Source organism: Amphibalanus amphitrite, unplaced genomic scaffold (genome assembly GCF_019059575.1).
Source record: "Amphibalanus amphitrite isolate SeventyFive unplaced genomic scaffold, NRLGWU_Aamphi_draft 000305F_arrow, whole genome shotgun sequence".
Classification (NCBI taxonomy): domain Eukaryota; kingdom Metazoa; phylum Arthropoda; class Thecostraca; order Balanomorpha; family Balanidae; genus Amphibalanus; species Amphibalanus amphitrite.
The window spans coordinates 508,273-525,971 of record NW_024881800.1 but is presented as its reverse complement, the minus strand read 5'-3'; the positions used below and the strand labels follow the sequence as shown (position 1 = coordinate 525,971).

General features: G+C 51.1%; 1 protein-coding gene across 3 annotated transcripts in view; it reads right to left on the bottom strand.

Annotated features, from left to right (window-relative positions):
- The window catches only part of LOC122388001 (zinc finger protein 384-like), a 78,787-nt gene that overhangs the window by 26,813 nt on the left and 34,275 nt on the right, over positions 1 to 17,699 (bottom strand). Inside the window, exon 1 of one of the 3 annotated variants that reach the window (XM_043378732.1) lies at positions 7,299 to 8,713. The exons of the other annotated variants lie outside the window; for them this stretch is intronic. Coding sequence (XP_043234667.1) covers positions 7,299 to 7,439 — 141 coding nt within the window. The 5' untranslated portion in view covers positions 7,440 to 8,713. Of the gene's footprint in view, positions 1 to 7,298; positions 8,714 to 17,699 lie in introns of those variants that run through there. 3 annotated transcript variants of the gene reach the window in all.

Sequence of the window (17,699 nt, the reverse complement as noted above, 5' to 3'; positions counted from 1 at the left end):
TTTTTCATTAAACATCTTAGGCTTCCCATATTCCAAACACAAACTTTCAAATATGTGACGTCACAGCCCAAAATTACCTCCTTCCCCAGGCCACATTACTGTCATAAAGCTGATTCTTTTTACTCTGTAGGCACCACAACAAAGTTCAGACCAAGTTTTAAGCGATTTTTCAACGAACAAAGCCATTTAAACCAGAATAACTAAACGAGGTGACGTCACACTAACGGTCGCTCCATGTTGAAGATAGGGCCTTGTACAAGGCCCATTTTCAAATGAAGGGAACGAATTTCTTCAACACCAAGAGGCCGCGGGTGTTGCAACCTAGATAGATAGTGGTTTCTGAACCTCGCCGCAAACTTGGCTATCTCAACTCAAACCCCATGTTAAAGGTGGGATAGTCCCTTTAATTACATATAAACCCGACTGAATTACCTGATGAAAAAATAAGGTAGTCACTCCTTAGAGTATGGAACGTGTACCGTGCCTTCCTATGTTTTTGGGCATACATGTTGAGTTAGTTAATGAATGGCTCGTAAAGGAAATATCAAACGTGGTTCGGAATACGAAAACCTCTTCATTTCAAAAACCCAAATAAATAAACAGAGTATGTAAGCTGCCTGAGTCTGAGGTTCGAGCCAACAATCGCTGCCCCCTGCGTCCCATTCCCGCTATCTCCGCGCTGACGGTACCGACGAACTCCGGATAGTCGTTTCCGACGCGGCCGGCCATGCTGATTTTTACGGCGTCAGCTCTCCTCCAATCACCTGTCAGCCGGCGGCGACGTCCGATCACGTGACTACGTGTCGGCCGGACGGCGCAGACCACGTGACCGTCAGTCGTCGGATCGATGTCGGCTCCGATCGGGGAAAAATGTCGGCCGATCGCCGCGCCGGCGCCGACGCGGCCCGTCGGGACCGACGGAGAGTACGTCGGTGTCGACGACCGGCCGGCAAGATGGACGCGCCGCGCTGGGAGGAAGGGCAGAGTCGGGAGAGTCCGGGAGCCAGAGGTGGGACACGTTATGAGATGACTGGAAGGAATATGGGAATGATGAGATGACCTAAATCGAAGCTGTAAAAAGCGATAAAAAGAGATATTGGCAATGGTGTTGTGATGAATATGGCGTTACAGTTGTGGTCATCTATTTCTCATTTAAATCAACAATAGCGTGGCATTTCCTTTTTATTTTCTAATGTCAATCTCATTTGATTGGCACTTCGGCGCTAGACTCATTTTGAGCATGTTTCAATCAAGAAGTACATGTTAATGACTGGCGTGTACCGCTCTTTCAAAAGGCAGTCGATTGGGCGACAACCATGGCCTGACTCAATTTCTGCACGAACATTCCTGCATCCCTCATGCTTCCGGGCTGCACTGTCGCATATTATTGTCCAGGCTTGCTAATGCTCGATTTGTCGCGCATATCCGATGATTGGTTTTGAGGATGTCAATAACATATATGTTTCAAATAACGGTAGTATGGATTTACAACTAACAAAACTGCGAAACCAACCCAAGGCGATTTATTGATCAGCTGATTTACACGCATTCCTTACCTTATAGAAATAAGCCGGTTCGATGATGTAACTAAGTTTGTATTCAATAGTTAACGACACAGTTAAATAGTTAAAATAGTAAGAATTGTGTTTTTCTATTGAAAGCAAGCTGAGTTTCCGGAGAGCTTAGTATCAACTGATCTGAACTGCATCTCATTCTGGGGGAACCAACAATAAAGAGACGCTTGTGCTTGGTTGGCATCTGTGGTGGTCAATAGCTTTAGTCACGCATACCCCGGGCGGGGGAGGGGGAGGGAAGGAGAGGGGCTAGCTACCCGTGGTGCGAGCAGGCGCCCCACAATGACCACCTACGGCAGGAGGAGCTGGAACGCGTGCCACGTGACCGAGCCCGTGGCACGTGGGCGACGGGACGTGATCTGTGGCTGCACTCGGGCTGGTGCGCTGCATCTGTATTGGACAGCGGACAGACAGGCCTGAACTGAACTGATTCTGCCAGTGAGTTCAGGGGACAGCGATATAACCCAGTTACATCTGGCTACAATAATAGCAAAACAAAGCATAAAAAGGATGCATTTGACACCTAATTCAGACCAGACATATTGCCGCATAAAATATACCTGACCTCATATAAGTGAGGTCACAATTGTGTGACGTCATCCGGGCCTGGCACGTGCCCTCCCCCTCGCCGAGGAATGCCGGTGTCATCCATGGGAGCCAATCTAAAAGATCACCAGTGCAGTGTGCGTAAACTGGGAAAACATCAGTTTGAAGGCCCGTGCAGACTCGCGGCCTTCATTGGACGTAGGGGAGCTAACTCACTCACCATCTGGTCCACAATAGTCTGCGCACAAGTCTAAGCCGGCGGTGACACAGAAAATGCACGGCGTGCAAGAACAGCGACAACTGTGGGCGCTGATAAGCAGCCAGATTTGGGCGACAAGGGCCCAGATATGTGAAAAGTGCGCTGTTTTGACCAGACTTTCGGGCACGATAGTTTGTGTTCGGCGTCATTACAAGGCATTTTATAACCGGACACCTGGCTTCGCCTTTAACGGTTTTGATTTTTGACAAGTTTCACACGCAAAAATGGTGGTGGCGGCACAGGCGGACCGGGTGGGGCCGGCAATGGCCGTTCCTGGTGACAACAGGTGGTCATCTTTGGCCAGAAATGGTCCATAGATTGAGGCTGGACAACAGGTGGACCCATCTCTGGCGAGATTTGGCGAAAGAGGGGCCCTGGTGACCTGGTCCATGCAGTTCGAAGATAACGCAGTGACAAATATGTAAAGTGATATGCGATAAAAAAGCCTGGCCACTGAGGTATTCCAAGTTGGTGGAGGATATAAAACTGGCTTGCTCTGGCTTTGTTGATAGCATTCGGCGCATGTGTCTGAACTCTGGAAGTTTTTTTTTTATGAAATTGGCACCATGTGGGATGGGAGAGTCTGAGGCACTAAACGGGACACGGTTGGAAATCGTAACCGTATATGGTCGTTATGTTTGCGAGGAAGACGTCACACCAAACATACAACATCATGATGTATCGGTTTTCATGGTGCCTCGGACTGCACCTCAGATACCTATACCAAGAAGCATCAGTCGATAAACTAAATGGTATGATTAGATCCGAAACCTGATCATTTCCCACCCGCCACCTAACCATAACAAATCACCACTTCTGATCAGCATCTTGTCTACGGTGCGCCACGAGCGCCTCTCGGCGGCGGAAGTGGCGCGGCGCGCCGCGTTTACGTCGCGGCGCCTTGAAGCGCGACGCGGTGTTAGCGCCGCTTTGGCCGCCGTTTATCGTCTCAAACGCGCCGCTCTGGTTAAAAATGGCCTGGCGATGATTGGCTGAATCTGGTGCGGCGGTGGCGGCGGCGGAGCCCTTTGAAGCCGCCGGTGGTCGGGCCAGAGGTGCCGAGAGGAGGCGGGTTGCACGTGGGTGGTTCCACCCAGAGAAACCCGACACCGACCCGGCCGCGGTGGTCTCGGCGGGGGTGGGGATTTGTCACTGTGCTCGCTGGCACGGCAATGACGCTCCATGACTCTGTTTTGGTCTGGTCTGGGCCTTTGTGCCTCCCATGAGCAAAAGGACTCGCTTTCACTGGTTAATCAACTTCTTTTGGCTTTATTAATTTCAACAAATCTTCTTAATCCTCATATGTGATTCTTGTTCATAAGCTTATTCGGCATTATCGCTACCTTTCGAAACTGTGTCTCCCGGCGTCCAGCCGGCGCTGGTCTACGCCCTCACCGTTTCAACCGATGCAGCGCACATGGGCTCCTCCGAGATGCTAGAGCATCACCGCTAACCCATTCGATGAGATGCATCAGTGCAAGTACCCTGCAGTACATACACCGGTGTACTGCGCCTCCGCTCACCTCCGCACACTCCCGTAAGCGTGCCGCGGAATGTGTTTATAATTGGACGCCTGATTTATTGCATTTCTGCGCGTCGGCGCTGTCTCAAAAGTTCGCCGAGATTAAATGAGGCGCGGGAGAAAAAGGAGTAAAAGGAAAACAGGCTAAGCCCGGTGGGAGCTGGCGAGGAGCTGTGGACCGTCGGGGCGGCAGGCGGGCAGTCCGACTCTTTCATATTCCACGGCCGGGGAGCGGGTTTTTAGGGCGGCCACCGCCTCTACGGCAGCAAACAACCGATAGAATCAGACAAATGAACGGGGAGTGCTAACCCGCGGCAGTCAAGGAAACTCGGGCACTTATTGATTTAGGAGGCCCAGATCCAGTCTAGAACGCTTCGTAAAATGGTCATACTTGGCCTCAAGAGCTGTCATAAATCGATCGCTAAGTAAGCCCGCCGACAGCGTGCCCGCAGCGCTCGCTACCGGTATTTAGCCGTCCACATTAATCGCACAGACGCAAATAAATATCGGTCATTTGATCGGCGGGCCTCCGCCCGGCACACCGAGCCGACCTGAGGCCTCCGCGGTCGGTGTTTGATTGATGTTAGCTCTCTGCAATCAATCAGGAACCAGCATCCTCCCCTGTGCGACCCACCCCGCTCCGCGGCCGGCACACAACACGCGTCACACCCGTCCCATTTGGGCCGACTTTTCTAATGAGATGGGCTCTATACCGAGCCGGGCCCTGTTTAATTAAGCCGGGCCGGCCGGTTCGCTCGTTGTTTCGGCTGTAACATACATTGAAACTGATAAGCTGATTCGAATGTCCAATCGGCAGTCGCCAAATGCCGAATGGGCGCACATGTTCGGCTCGGTACGAATGGCTCTGTGCAGGGTGAACCGGTTGATAATTGACGCGACCGCCGAGGGGCACGCTCTCGGGACGGGTAGAAATCGGCGCCGGAGCGGACCAGATCGATAAACAGGGCGGTACCGCGTGTCGCCGACCGGGGACGAGCGTTCATCATCCGCCGGAGACGAGCAGTGACGCACGCCGAGAGACGCGCCCGGCGCACTTGCGTAACGTGTCCGTGTGATTTGGGGTGGCTAAGTCGCCGGTCGTGCGTGCTAATCACAGAACGGCGTGCACACTGACCAGAGATGATAAAGGGGGGTGTCGAGGCGACGAGGCGTCGGCTGTCGATCGCAACCGAACCTGTTTTTGAGTGAGAAGATGAGCACGGGGGAGGAGGGGTAGTCGCAGTCAGAAGCTGCACTTGTTACCCGTGCACGACGGGGCACGAAATGAAAGAAGCTAATTTCTTTGTCCTGCCAGAGAGGATCATTCTCCTATCAGATTCAGACTCACGGCATGTTTCAGTGATGCTGAGACTGATCTCAGCCTCAGGCAGGTCGTTCGTGTCATAAAGCCCATTAGGAAACCACAGTCATCGTGAAAGGTCTGAATAACTCTAGTCGCGGAAATAACTCTGACTCTGCCACGCCGCGAGAGATGGCGACCGTTTCCTGGATCAGGATGCGCGCCGATGCCTCGGTATGAAAACTCGTCTTTCTTCCCACAGATTTGCCAGACGATAACGCGCTCCGAGCAAACCTGCTACGGACTTAGGCGGGCGCTTATCGCCAGTCCGGCAGATCGCAGTCCAGTTACGGACGGTCCATCCTCGGCTCTAATGCGATGTAAAGATCTTCCCAGGAAAATGACTTGAGAGGTCCCAGATTTCGTGCTTAATTGCGCCGGCCGCTGCCGACATTGGGTCCGTCGTGGTGGTGATCTCGACGAGGCGGCAGATTGTCGGTAATTCCGGCGGCACGAGGCGCCTCGAGCTATCATTTCCTGACCCGGAGTCCACACCTGGGTCGGACGGCACGGTGTGGATGATTCATCAGTTCGCGGCTGCCCTCCGGCGGGGCTGATGAGGGCTGCCTCCAGCCGACATCATGCAGCTGGTGGTAGACATGCGGCGAGGCCCGGCAGCCCGCGGCGCAGGAGATACACCACAATACACGGCGAGTATACAACACCTGTCGGTGAGGCGTACCGGTGTGCCATGTGATACCGGGTTCAACCCGTGTTGGCGGCCGGCCGGGAAAGGTAATAGTGGCCAGTCGGTGTGCCGATGGTGTATCGGTCGGTGTCTCCTTGGGTTGCTAAGGGTCGCCAGGGGTTTCTGGATTCCTTACGTCAGGTCTGCCGGAACATCCCAAGGGACCTCTGAACATTGTAGGAGTCATTTCATAGCTTCCGCAAAGGGTAGCGATATGTCGCCAAGGGTCAGTTGGTGTCCTTCATTGCCATCTGGGTAGCCAAGGATCACCAAGAGCTGCCAGGTGTCTCCTGATGTCCCGAGGGTGTCAGTATGTCACTGAGAGGTCCTCGGAAACACAGGTGCCACGCTGACCAGTGTATGCGCGATAGGACACCTGTCGCGTCTGGCGGCGATCGCGGCACCAGCCGGACACCACAATGACAGAAGCATTGTGTGCAGCCACCACCACTTCCCAATGCAAGCGGGTCACCCGGGACCTCCGGTTTACCTTATTGTACCCTTACTTTTAGAACAGCCACTGTAGCTATTTCTTGAGTCGCCACTGCGATATTTGTGGCTCATGGCGGTTAACTGATAGCGTGCCGCATGAATGGATCGCGTTCTGATGGTATCACCAGAGCCACGCCCACTTGTCTAAGAAGTTGCTGTCGTCATCGTCAGCAATTACACACACGTGGATAGAACATCATCCCCATTGTGTGACCGATTGCCGGTCTGAGGGGCATTAGCACGGGATAGGTGTCTATGGCTTGCAGCTATGCATGGTAATGATGATATTGAACGGAGTTTGCCTGCTCCCGTGCATTGAAGATGCTTGGCTCATCGATACATCGCACCCATGATCTTTGGGGCGAGTGGCGCGCTTTTAGTTTGATGGCTGCCTTATGTCTACATAAAATAAAGAGCTTTATAAAATGTTTATGTGTGCGATTTTTTCAATATAAACAGTGTATGTGGCGGAGCTTCCATGTGTCTAGGGCACAGTCCTATGAAAATGCATTTATGAGCGCACCTTTGATGCATACTTTGCCGGGTCACTGTAGGAGAATCTTCAAAATCCAAAACTCGGGGAACCCGCAACATGTCTAAAAGGAACCGGCCTAAGAAAATCTATCATATGCATACCAGGGGAAAACCGTAGTTTGTAATGCAGAAGCCTGAGATCGCTAGAGCCCTTTGGATCTATCATAGGGAACCCGCAACACATGTGCCCGGCATCCACGCTAAGTGTTCTGGTGAACCTGTGGCGCATATCACGGGGCCCTCGTGGGTAGCAGGAGATCCAACAGGGTGTACACGGCGTTCCTGTGACCCGCTGTACCCGCTGTACCCGATGTACCACGTACCTGCTGTTCAGGTCGCGGCCGGTACGGGAAGTACTGGTACTGCGACATCTCCATGTTGGGCGGAGCGGCAAACTCCTGCACCGGGTACATGCTCATACTCGGGTGTGGCGTCACCGGGGATGACGTGAGGGCGGCCGACATCGCCGCGCCCGACGGAGTTGACCTCAGGTCCCCGCAGGTCAACGCGGTCCCACTGGAGACCGGGTGGTCGGGCTCGGCGGCCGGGCCCGCCGCCGGCGACTCCACGGTCCTGGTCGAGGGGGCCAGCGGGGACACTATCTCGGCGCGGTGCTCAGCAGCGTCAGCGCCGGCACGTTCACAGTCTGCTGGTCTCTCCGGAGTCCATAAACGAGTCACTAGTGTCACTCGCAGTCAGTCGCGGTCCAGTCCACTTCAGACCACCGGCACTGATGTCCCGGGCTCCACTGCACGTGCTCGTACAACCCCGTCGTGTCTTGTCCTCGACACCGTCCTGAGTTGTCGTCCAAAACCGTGTCCTCCTTCCGGCACTGGGCACCGCCAATGCTCCTCCGTTCGGCGTGCTCCTCCTCAGCCCGCCCCCTGTATCGCTCACCGCCGCGGCGCGCGCGAGTCGCGTGGTCACCGCTCTGGTCAACTGAGACGGTCGGCAGTGGCGCGGCGCGGCGCCGCCTCGGGGGCGGGTTCTGGCCGGCTCACCGGTGGACCTGGCCGCCCGCCGGACCGGGCACCATGGAGGAGCCGCGCTGCCGACGGCCGACGCGCCGCCCAGCGCCACCGCAAAGGCGGAGTTAATCGGCTATCGCCGAGAAATCGGTGCAAATCAGGGCTGGAAGACGGCCGCAGCGCCGCCGGTCACCAGCGCCCCCCGCCGGGCTCCGGCCGCCAGCGGACGGACGGACGGACGGACGGATGGACGTGGGGCTCCACCCGCGCCGCTGTCGCAGGCGCCCGCCCGGCTTGAGGGCTGGTGGGAAGCTGGCGATGCAAAATGCTCTAGATGATGACAGGGCAACTTCGATGGCCTTGATGAGTTGTGAATGGTCCCCTGCAGTGATGATGTGTTATGAAACAGTTTCGATGCGCCTCTTAGCTAAATTTCCAGCGGGTTAGGACTTTCGATTCTTCTGCGGGTTGTCCTCTCGATGTTTTTTCCTGCGACTTTTGATTGCCGGCCAATTCTTCAGCAGGATCCCTCGCCTTTACCAATGCTTCAGCCTGGTTTCTTGCTCCTCCGACTTAGCAATTCACCTTCGTACACTTCGCCGCGTTTCCGCTATCAAATGAAAAAGCGTCACACTCTAACACTGACACATCAAGTGCTCCAGCACATCAGCCAGCTTACTCCTGTTGTCTGCTGCCCTGACTCCCCTGACCGTGACCCTGCAGGTCTGCCGTGTCACGGGCCGCGCCCTCGGCCACCTGCCACCGTCTCCGATCGGTCCGCGGCACCCCGTCGCGCCGCTGGCGGCGTCTGCCCTACGGCGGTGTTTTTCGTCGGCGACTCAGACTCCGCCCCGTCGGCAGAGGCCGGCCGTCTCGCGCACACTCGGCCGATTGTTTCCGATCGGTTTTTCTGTCGGCGCACGCTGTCCGGCGTCGGCTGCCGACCGGCGAGGTGTAGTCTGTAATCAGGCGCGCTTTTTATCGGCCGCGCGCGTCACGAGCGCCGACGCGCCAAATTTTGGACTTTTTGCACGCGCAGCCGCGGCGCGTGTCGCCACCGATGCATGCTAATGTAGTGGACGCGAAATTTGGTGCGAAACGTGAGATATCCACGAGCAAAGAGTGATGTGATTAGGACTTCCGTGCTGTGTGTTTTATACTTTTGGTTCGCAAAAGAGAAGTGTTTCTCGGTCTACGTAATGGCAGATCTCACATACACATTTGTGTCGCAAGATTCTCTAGTATGTACAGTAGAATGCAGTTTCTTCATATTACGCTTGCGGTAATGTCGCTCATTTTCTTATCATTAAAAGGTTTCTTTGTACGTTTGCATCCGTCGTGCGGGACAATGGCGGCTATCTGCACCCGCAGTCAAATGTATTCATGAATAAAAATTATGCAAACCGACATATGGTATTCATCAAGCCCATAAACCGTGTTCAGCAGAAATGTAAAAAAGCATGACATCAGCAGCATTACGCGGGGAACCGTGAGAACAAATTGGTGAGAAACACCAGCGATAGGATGGGTCGTGCGGAGAGATTTAGTCTCAACAAGAGCGTGATTGAACATTAGGGAGAGGGGTTGATCGGGAACCAGCGGGTCCGGTCGGCAGACATTCCTGAACGGTATCGTACCAGCTCACCAAGGATGTTGGAGATGGGTGACAGGCCAGCTCACAGATCTGGAAACTTGCTGTGATATCCATCGGCCTTAACCCGCGCCCCACTGGGGGGGGGGGGCTATTTATAGCCCCCCCTCCCGTTTTTCTGCAATAACTTCCAAACCGCTTGACGAATCGACGCCAAACTTTCAGTACCTTCGGCTGCATCAATTTGACACCTTGTGTCAAAATTTGAACTTCGTAGCTACCATAGGTCAGCCGGAAATGACGTCAGAGTGACGTCATGTTCGTCCGATTTCGACGCAAAACATTGAACCACGGCAATCGCTCCCAAGAGCTCAGTTTTTTAACTAGATCCAATTTCTTTGCATGAAAGGACTCAGAATTGACCGCGCTATCAAACTGCTATCTCGGATTTTCAAAATTTTGAAAATTTCGAAAATTTTATATAATAATATTCAAAATTTATATTTTTATATTTGTTTCAAAAAGTTTTTGACTTTTCGAAAAAACCGGAATATATATGACAGAACGCATGATTATGACTAACTCTAGCAAGTTTTAGCTAAATATCTTCAAAAATGGCCAAGTTATACGCATTATTGCAAAAAATTCACAATTATTAATTTTTCAAATCAATTTTTCAGTACGTATTTGGCATCGTACACCAATATAAATGGCACCATCGTGTTCCTGAGCTCAAACTGCATCCAATAGACACTTTTTTTGTTGAAAAATTTCAACTTCAAAATTTGACCTTTTTTGACCTGAAAGTGACCTGACCTAAGCTAATTTCGACTCAAAATGACCTCGAATGACACAGACGACATCAAATTCGAAATCTATGGCCTAAATGGACCATAAAACATGTGTCACGTGACCGACGCATGATATAATATTTTCGTGACCTGTGATGACCTGACCCTGACCTGAAAATCAAAGTACAAGTTTGGTACCCTCAAGGTATCTAGAGCATCTGTTCACGAGTGTGGAAACCAAAAATGAGCCTGATCTGACTTGTAAGACGGCGGCCAGAGCCCAAACTGTGAACAAGCCAAAGTGCTAATAATTTTTACTTTGACCTGCCCTGTGACGTCATCGGTGACCTCGAGGTCAATGAAATTAGGTTTCGTTCGACAGTTTTTCCGGGGCTATCAGACGCCGTTTGAATTTTGACGATCGGCCCAGTAGTTTCGGAGTTAGGAGGGGGGCTATGAATAGCCCCCCCCCCCCCGTAGGGCGTGTTATACACAGACCCCAGTGGGGCGCGGGTTAAATTCGCCAATGTGCGACATTTTGTGTTGGTGTTGTTCCTGGCTGCTATATTTGTACTTCTTACGATATTTTTTTTTCGACCGGAAAAAGGGAAATTAAGTGCAACTTTTCACGCCGCTGCACGAAGAAAAGATTGCTCGGAACCAAATTATCTTAAGTCCATTCCAGATACATTTCTCAATGAAAAATGCAATCTCAAAGCATTGAACACAAGTTAAAGAGCACATTATTTCCACTGAAAAATCCAACAGAAAAAGACCATTCAATTGCACGCGGATAACGAAACAACGCAGTGTCTACGTTGCGGTAAACTATCTAGGTGTCTGGCGGCTACTACGAGACTACGAGTACCTTTCTTCCATCGCTTCCTATCATGAGGAAGCTGATAGTCGTCAGGTTGTTCACTGGTAGGTACACCTGGCTGACACCTGCTGGTGCCAAGCATTGCAATTACGTTCGCGAAACGTAGACAAGGCTCCTAATTCAGCAGCCATTTTTTTCATGGGTCTTAATTTCAAATCTAAAGGAGGGATTGGTTTGGATCGCAGTTTTTCTGCACTTAAAAACCCGCGCCCCGTAGGGCTACCGGCGGACCCTACCACCCGTAGGGGGGGGGAAGGGGGGGGGGGGGGGCGTTTCGGCCCCCCCCCCTAAGATCTCGGAAGTTTACCGGCCGATTTTCAAAATTCAAACGGTGATCGATAGCTCCACCAGGGAACTACCTTGTGACCAAATTTCATTGACCTAGGTCAAACCGATGACGTCACAGGTCAGGTCAAATGTCAGATTTTCACCGTTCACAGGCATTTCAAGAAATGTGTTGTGAAATCGAGTAAATTGGGAAGTTATTGAAAACCATCGATGGTACATTGTTCGTAAAACATATACTTTGCTATCTGAGGTCACTGATATCAGGTCAGGTCACAGCGAGGTCAGGTCACCGGGGGTCACAATATGAAAGTGTCGTGTGATACATGTTTTATGGTCCATTTTACATGACAAATGCGATTATGTGGGTCAGACAGCCTTTGGAGCCAGCTTAGGTCACATTTTGGTCAAGGTCAGGTCAAGGTCAGGTCAAATTAGGTCAAATTTCAAAGGTGATATTTTTGCATAAAATGGGTATCCATTTGATGCAACTCGTCACGGGGAGTCCAATGGTGGTCTTTGTTTTGCTCTACGTTGTCTAGAATTGCCAAAAATTGAGTTTGAAAATTTGACGTCATCATTTTTGCACAGTGTTTACGCTATAACTTGGCCAAAAAACGAGATATCGATCTGAAATTTGGTATGTATATAGAAGACGGTAGGTTCTATCACATATATTCCGGTTTTTTCAAAACTCAAAAAAACTTTTTGGATTTTTTGGCTAATATATCCCAAAAATTGCATTTTTGATTTTTTTTTGGGTCAAAACTCAAAAATGTCAAAAATCTGATATAGCAGTTTTATAGCCCTGTCAATACTACACCTTTTATGTGTCGATCATTTTTCTGTATCTTCGAAGCTGTAGGTCTGACAGCTCTTCTCGCGAAGGTCTTTTTTCGGTCGAAAATGGCCGAACATGACGTCATTCTGACGTCATTTGTGGCCAACTTATCATAGTCTCTGGAAAAAATTTTTGGTTACAATGTGTAAAATTGATGCGCGGAGGGGTCCTGAAAGTTTGGTGGCGATATCTCCAGCTGTTTAGGAGATATCGAGGGAAATGGACAGGGGGGGCCGTTTCGGCCCCCCTACGGGGCGCGGGAATACATAATCAACTACGTTTCATTCCATTTTTTCCTAGATAAGCTTAGGTGTTGTTTTGAAGAGCATTGCAAACTTTCCCTGAATTTTGGTTTGGCATTGCGTTTATTTATAAACACCTTGCTTACTTCTTTTTATGAAGATGGTTTTGGCAGGTTTGTATCTTCGGGATCGAATTTCATTTGTCTATAAACAATTTTGAGCCTCTCACATTAATTGGTATGTTTTACAGCATTTGTCAAGGTTGTTTGGCATCAAAAATAAATAATACGGCCCGATCATTTAGGATTCCCGTCATTTGGGGGAGCTTCATAGCATAACACGCCAACGATATCATGAAGATATAAAGGTCACGCTATTTTAATCTCAAACGTGTTGAAATCATGTCCAAGATTAACCCGCGCCGTGCTGGTGGCCTGAACTTTCCGCCGAGTGCTGGGGGGGGGGGGGGGCGTTTTCACGCCCCCCCCGTCTAACTCGGCTCCTGGGCCACGTAGCGACACGCGGTAAGCGGCAATCGAAAGAGCGTCAAAAATAAGGACGAAAACACTTCGGTCATTTTTTGGGTCAGGTCAAAGGTCAGGTCACCAGAGGTCACCAAAGGTAAAATGTTGACTATTTCAACAATTTGGAAACTGCCAACGGCTATCTCGGGAACCGATAGAGCTACAGCGCCGCGGAAAAGCGCATTCGATAGCCCTTTTACAGACCTTTCTGAGTAATGTTCTCAGATTTGACCTCAGGTCAACGGTTTAGCCTCCAGAGGGCAAAAACTCCAAAAATAGCCGTTTTTACGAAAAACGTTTTTTCGTCAATAACTTTTGACTCATAAGCGCCATGACATTACTTTTGCCAGCATCGTGTTCCTCTCGTCGAGACGCGTCGAATGAACTATGTGTTGACCTTGAAAGGTCATTTTGAAAATTTGACCTCAGGTCAAGGTCATGACCTGACCGAAAAGGGTCATGTTGCATATCAGTCGATCCGTATCGTCGAGCTGAACACATCTGACGTGTTTTCACCGCTCTAGCACGTCTCTATCAAAAGTTATAGCCAAAAAACTGCTGGCGACCGTTCATGACCTGAGATGACCTCAGGGGCACACAGAGGGGTCACAGGTGCATTTTTCCTATTCAGTGTGTCATGTTTACCTATGAACCGATGTTTGAGAGCGTTTTGAACGATATTCGTCCAAAAGAGGCGCATTTCAATTTTCTCCCATTGACTTATAATGGAGAGGTCGCAAAATTGACCTGACCTTAGGTCACAGATATCAAAAATCCGAGATATACATTTTATACATACTGTTACTCATATCAATCGCTGAAAGTTTCAAAGTGATCGTTCAGTCGGTGTAGCTATAGCGAGCCTTTGAACTTTTTCTGAGGTAAGGTCACTTGACGTGACCTGGTGACCTGACCTTGAACGGCCTAGGTCTGAAATTTTCACAACATGTGCGGAAATGATGTAGGAACACGTGTACCAAAAACGGCGGCGCTGCGCGCCGCCGTTTTTGAGATATTCGCGAAAAACCTGAGGGGGGGGCGTAAAAACGCCCCCCCCCCAGCACGGCGCGGGTTAAGAGACGCCCGAGATTAACAACGAGGAAGAAGATCCTGGGACGATGTGGTGCGATGTCTTCCAGCGGAATTTCCAGCTGGCCATGTCATTATTACACCCGTGTGCTGTGTTTCTGGGTATCTGAAGCAGCTGTGACGCTGCTCGAGAGAGAGAGAGAGAGAGAGAGAGAGAGAGAGAGAGAGAGAGAGAGAGAGAGAGAGAGAGAGAGAGAGAGAGAGAGAGAGAGAGAGAGAGAGAGAGAGAGAGAGAGGGGGAGAGAGAGAGAGAGAGAGAGAGAGAGAGAGAGAGAGAGAGAGAGAGAGAGAGAGAGAGAGAGGGGGGGAGAGAGAGAGAGAGAGAGAGAGAGAGAGAGAGAGAGAGAGAGAGAGAGAGAGAGAGAGAGAGAGAGAGAGAGAGAGAGAGAGAGAGAGAGAGAGAGAGAGAGAGAGAGAGAGAGAGAAAGAGAGAGAAAGATAGAGATAGAGAGAGAGAAAAAAAATTGATGGGATAGAGTAGGAGCAACAGAGAAACTTGGAAACAGAGGTGAGTAAGGGACCTGGGGAGCACCGATGCTTAGGAACTGAGGAATCGAGCAACACATAAACCGATGAACAGAGAGGGGCGGAGGAGAAGCATGCTGCAGCAGAAATGAAGAAATGATGATGGAATGTTGCAGTTGAGCGCATTCTGGAACGAACCAAAGCGCAACATGGTAAAGTTCAAACTAGTTATGAAATGCTAAGAAATTGAGGCTTTGTGAAATTGTGAATTGCACGATGTTGACCTGAGTGTCAGGTAACCTGATTGTTAGCATTCATGTAGAAAAAAAAACTGCGAAGCATGATGAAACGAGGAAATCCTGAAATAGTCATCCAATTAAGAATTAAATTTAAATTGTATGCAACAATAGTGAACTATTACGCAACCACTTTGTTGTCCTCGTTCGGAAGAAGCACTTCTGGTGTGCTTCGCTTATATCGGTCTTTGAATTAGAGACGGAAAAAAGTCTAAATGGATTTATGGGATAGTTATATTCTTTAGAAGACTTATAGGAGGGAGCGGGTCAGTTCAGATCAAAGGCGCGGGTCAGAGTATGACGGAGCTGGTCACATGAAGGAACCTGGGACATGTCAGATCAGGGGGCCGGTCTGAGCAGAAGGGGGGCCGGTCAGATAAGGACGTAGATTAGATCACAGGTGAGAGGGCAAAATAGAAAAGGGTTCGTTCAGACCGGTTAGCGGGTCAAAAGCTAGAAAGGGCGCGCTAGAGGGATGGGTTAGATCAACGAAGGTAGGTCTAATCAGAGATCGGTCTCACTGTGATCAGAGGGGACTAGGTTGGATCATAACGAATCGGATCAAATAAGTCAGAGCCACCGACTCAGATCAGAGGGCACCTGACCGACCACCGTGGGACACTGTGCAATTAACCGGCCGCAGTCCGGCCCGAGTGCGGTCGTGCACAGCGGTGCACCGTTGACAACTGTGCACCGGCCGACTGCCGGCCTGACCAGTTGACAGACGGACGTTCCCCCGACCGAGTCGGACCGGTAGGAGACGCGGAGACGCGGAGACGCGGAGACAGGGAGACAGGGAGACAGGGAGACAGGGAGATAGGGAGACAGGGGGCGGTGAGACGTGGAGACACGGAGACAGGGAGACAGGGAGACGGTGAGACAGGGAGACAGGGAGACGGTGAGACAGGGAGTCGGTGAGACAGGGAGACAGGGAGACGGTGAGACAGGGAGACAGGGAGACAGGGAGACAGGGAGGCGGTGAGACAGGGAGACAGGGAGGCGGTGAGACAGGGAGACAGGGAGACAGGGAGACAGGGAGACAAGGAGACGGTGAGACAGGGAGACAGGGAGACAGGGAGACGGTGAGACAGGGAGATAGTGAGACGGTGAGACAGGGAGACAGGGGCAGGTGGGGAAGGAGACAAGGACCCAGGGGACACGAAGTGCAGGCACTCAATGGAAAATAAAATGGTGAAAGATGTGGTGCTATATGAATGCATAAGAACGAGAAAGGGCATGGCGCACCACCGATAAAATTCCGGAAGGAGGCAAATAAAGAGAAGAAAACAATACCAGTCGTCCAGAGAATCAGAATGCACGGTAATCTACGGAAGACGAACGAAAAAGTAGAATCGGTGATGATAAATGAGCTGAGAGGCTGGTGGGAAATCGGGCCTCCTCGCAGAGATCGTCTCCAGATAAGTTTGATGGAACTCTGAATGGCTAAACAGCTGCATTCTGTATCTTCCTGCCCGAAAAGTTATGAGATATTCCATGGCGTTCATTGTGCGCGAGGCTAGTGTCTACGAACTGAGTGTGCACAGAACTAGCGTAGCCTAGCCTCCCTCACCCCCCTTCCACAGGCCCCCGCCGGAAGCATCGCTATTCCTCGTATTGCCCCGAGGGAAACCACAATCTCTCCTCTCGACCCGGTGAACGGTCCTCACGGTCACCGTACACCTGGTGAAGCGACTCACCGAACTCACCCATCCACTCAGCCAGACGAGCGGTGCACAGATAGAGCCAGCTAAAAACGCCCCCTCCCAATTAGTTATCTTGCGCGGCTGCAGAGAGTGGTCACTTCTCTGCAGAGAACCGGTACGGTGCTGCCGAGTCGGTGTCCAGATGTGATTTGTTGTCACATTTTTCCCGCGGCCTGCCCCCGTTGGAAGCTGCGCTCTACTGCGCAAAAAGGGCGATGTGATCGGTGTAGAGGTGGTCAGATGTCTCAAGGGATGCTGGAAATGTGTCGGCGAACTTAAGCAGCTTGCAAGCGCTTCAGCCGTACTGTACCGATTCCGAGTATTGGTGAACGGTGAAGGTGATGGCGCCCATGACGAAGAATGTGCGGTAACGCTGGATCCTATTTTTCCAAAATTCCTAGTAGCCACCGTACAAATTGACACTTTGTAAATTTGAAATTGACAACTTCAATAAATATCCCATGTAATTTCTAGCAATTTCTTCCGTAATTATTGGTGACTTCTGCGAAAGTTACAAATAGTGAAAATCTGTCAGCATGCTGGTGATGATTGAGCGCACATCTACCACTCCTAATTCCACAAAACCATGAGCCAGCCAGATGATCCATTGTCGGCGGGCCGCTATGACGGATTCCGGACCGCTCCCCGAACAAACAGACGAGCTGCCCGGGCGCTGAGCGCCTTTGATCTTGGTGTCACTCACATAAACAGTGACCTCTCGAGGGGAGGGGGAGGGGGGGGGAGACAGGTGCCCCGAGGCGGCCCACCACCCCCACCGCGACAGGTAGCGGCGGCCCATCCCTGCAGCAGTTATTTCTGATCGAATGGAATCTGTCGGTGTGGATTGTGGATTGTGGAAACTGAAATCCGCCATCTTCTAACGATTTGGTCACATCAAGGAAGCTTTACGAGTTCTACCGGCTTTTTGCTGCATGGCATCTGGTGAATAAACTCACAGCCGGTGGCCAGCCACTCATTTACCAGGATTTACATCTGATGTGCACAGATAGCCTGTGGAACTGGCTAATGTGTTGTTACAACTCTGCAAT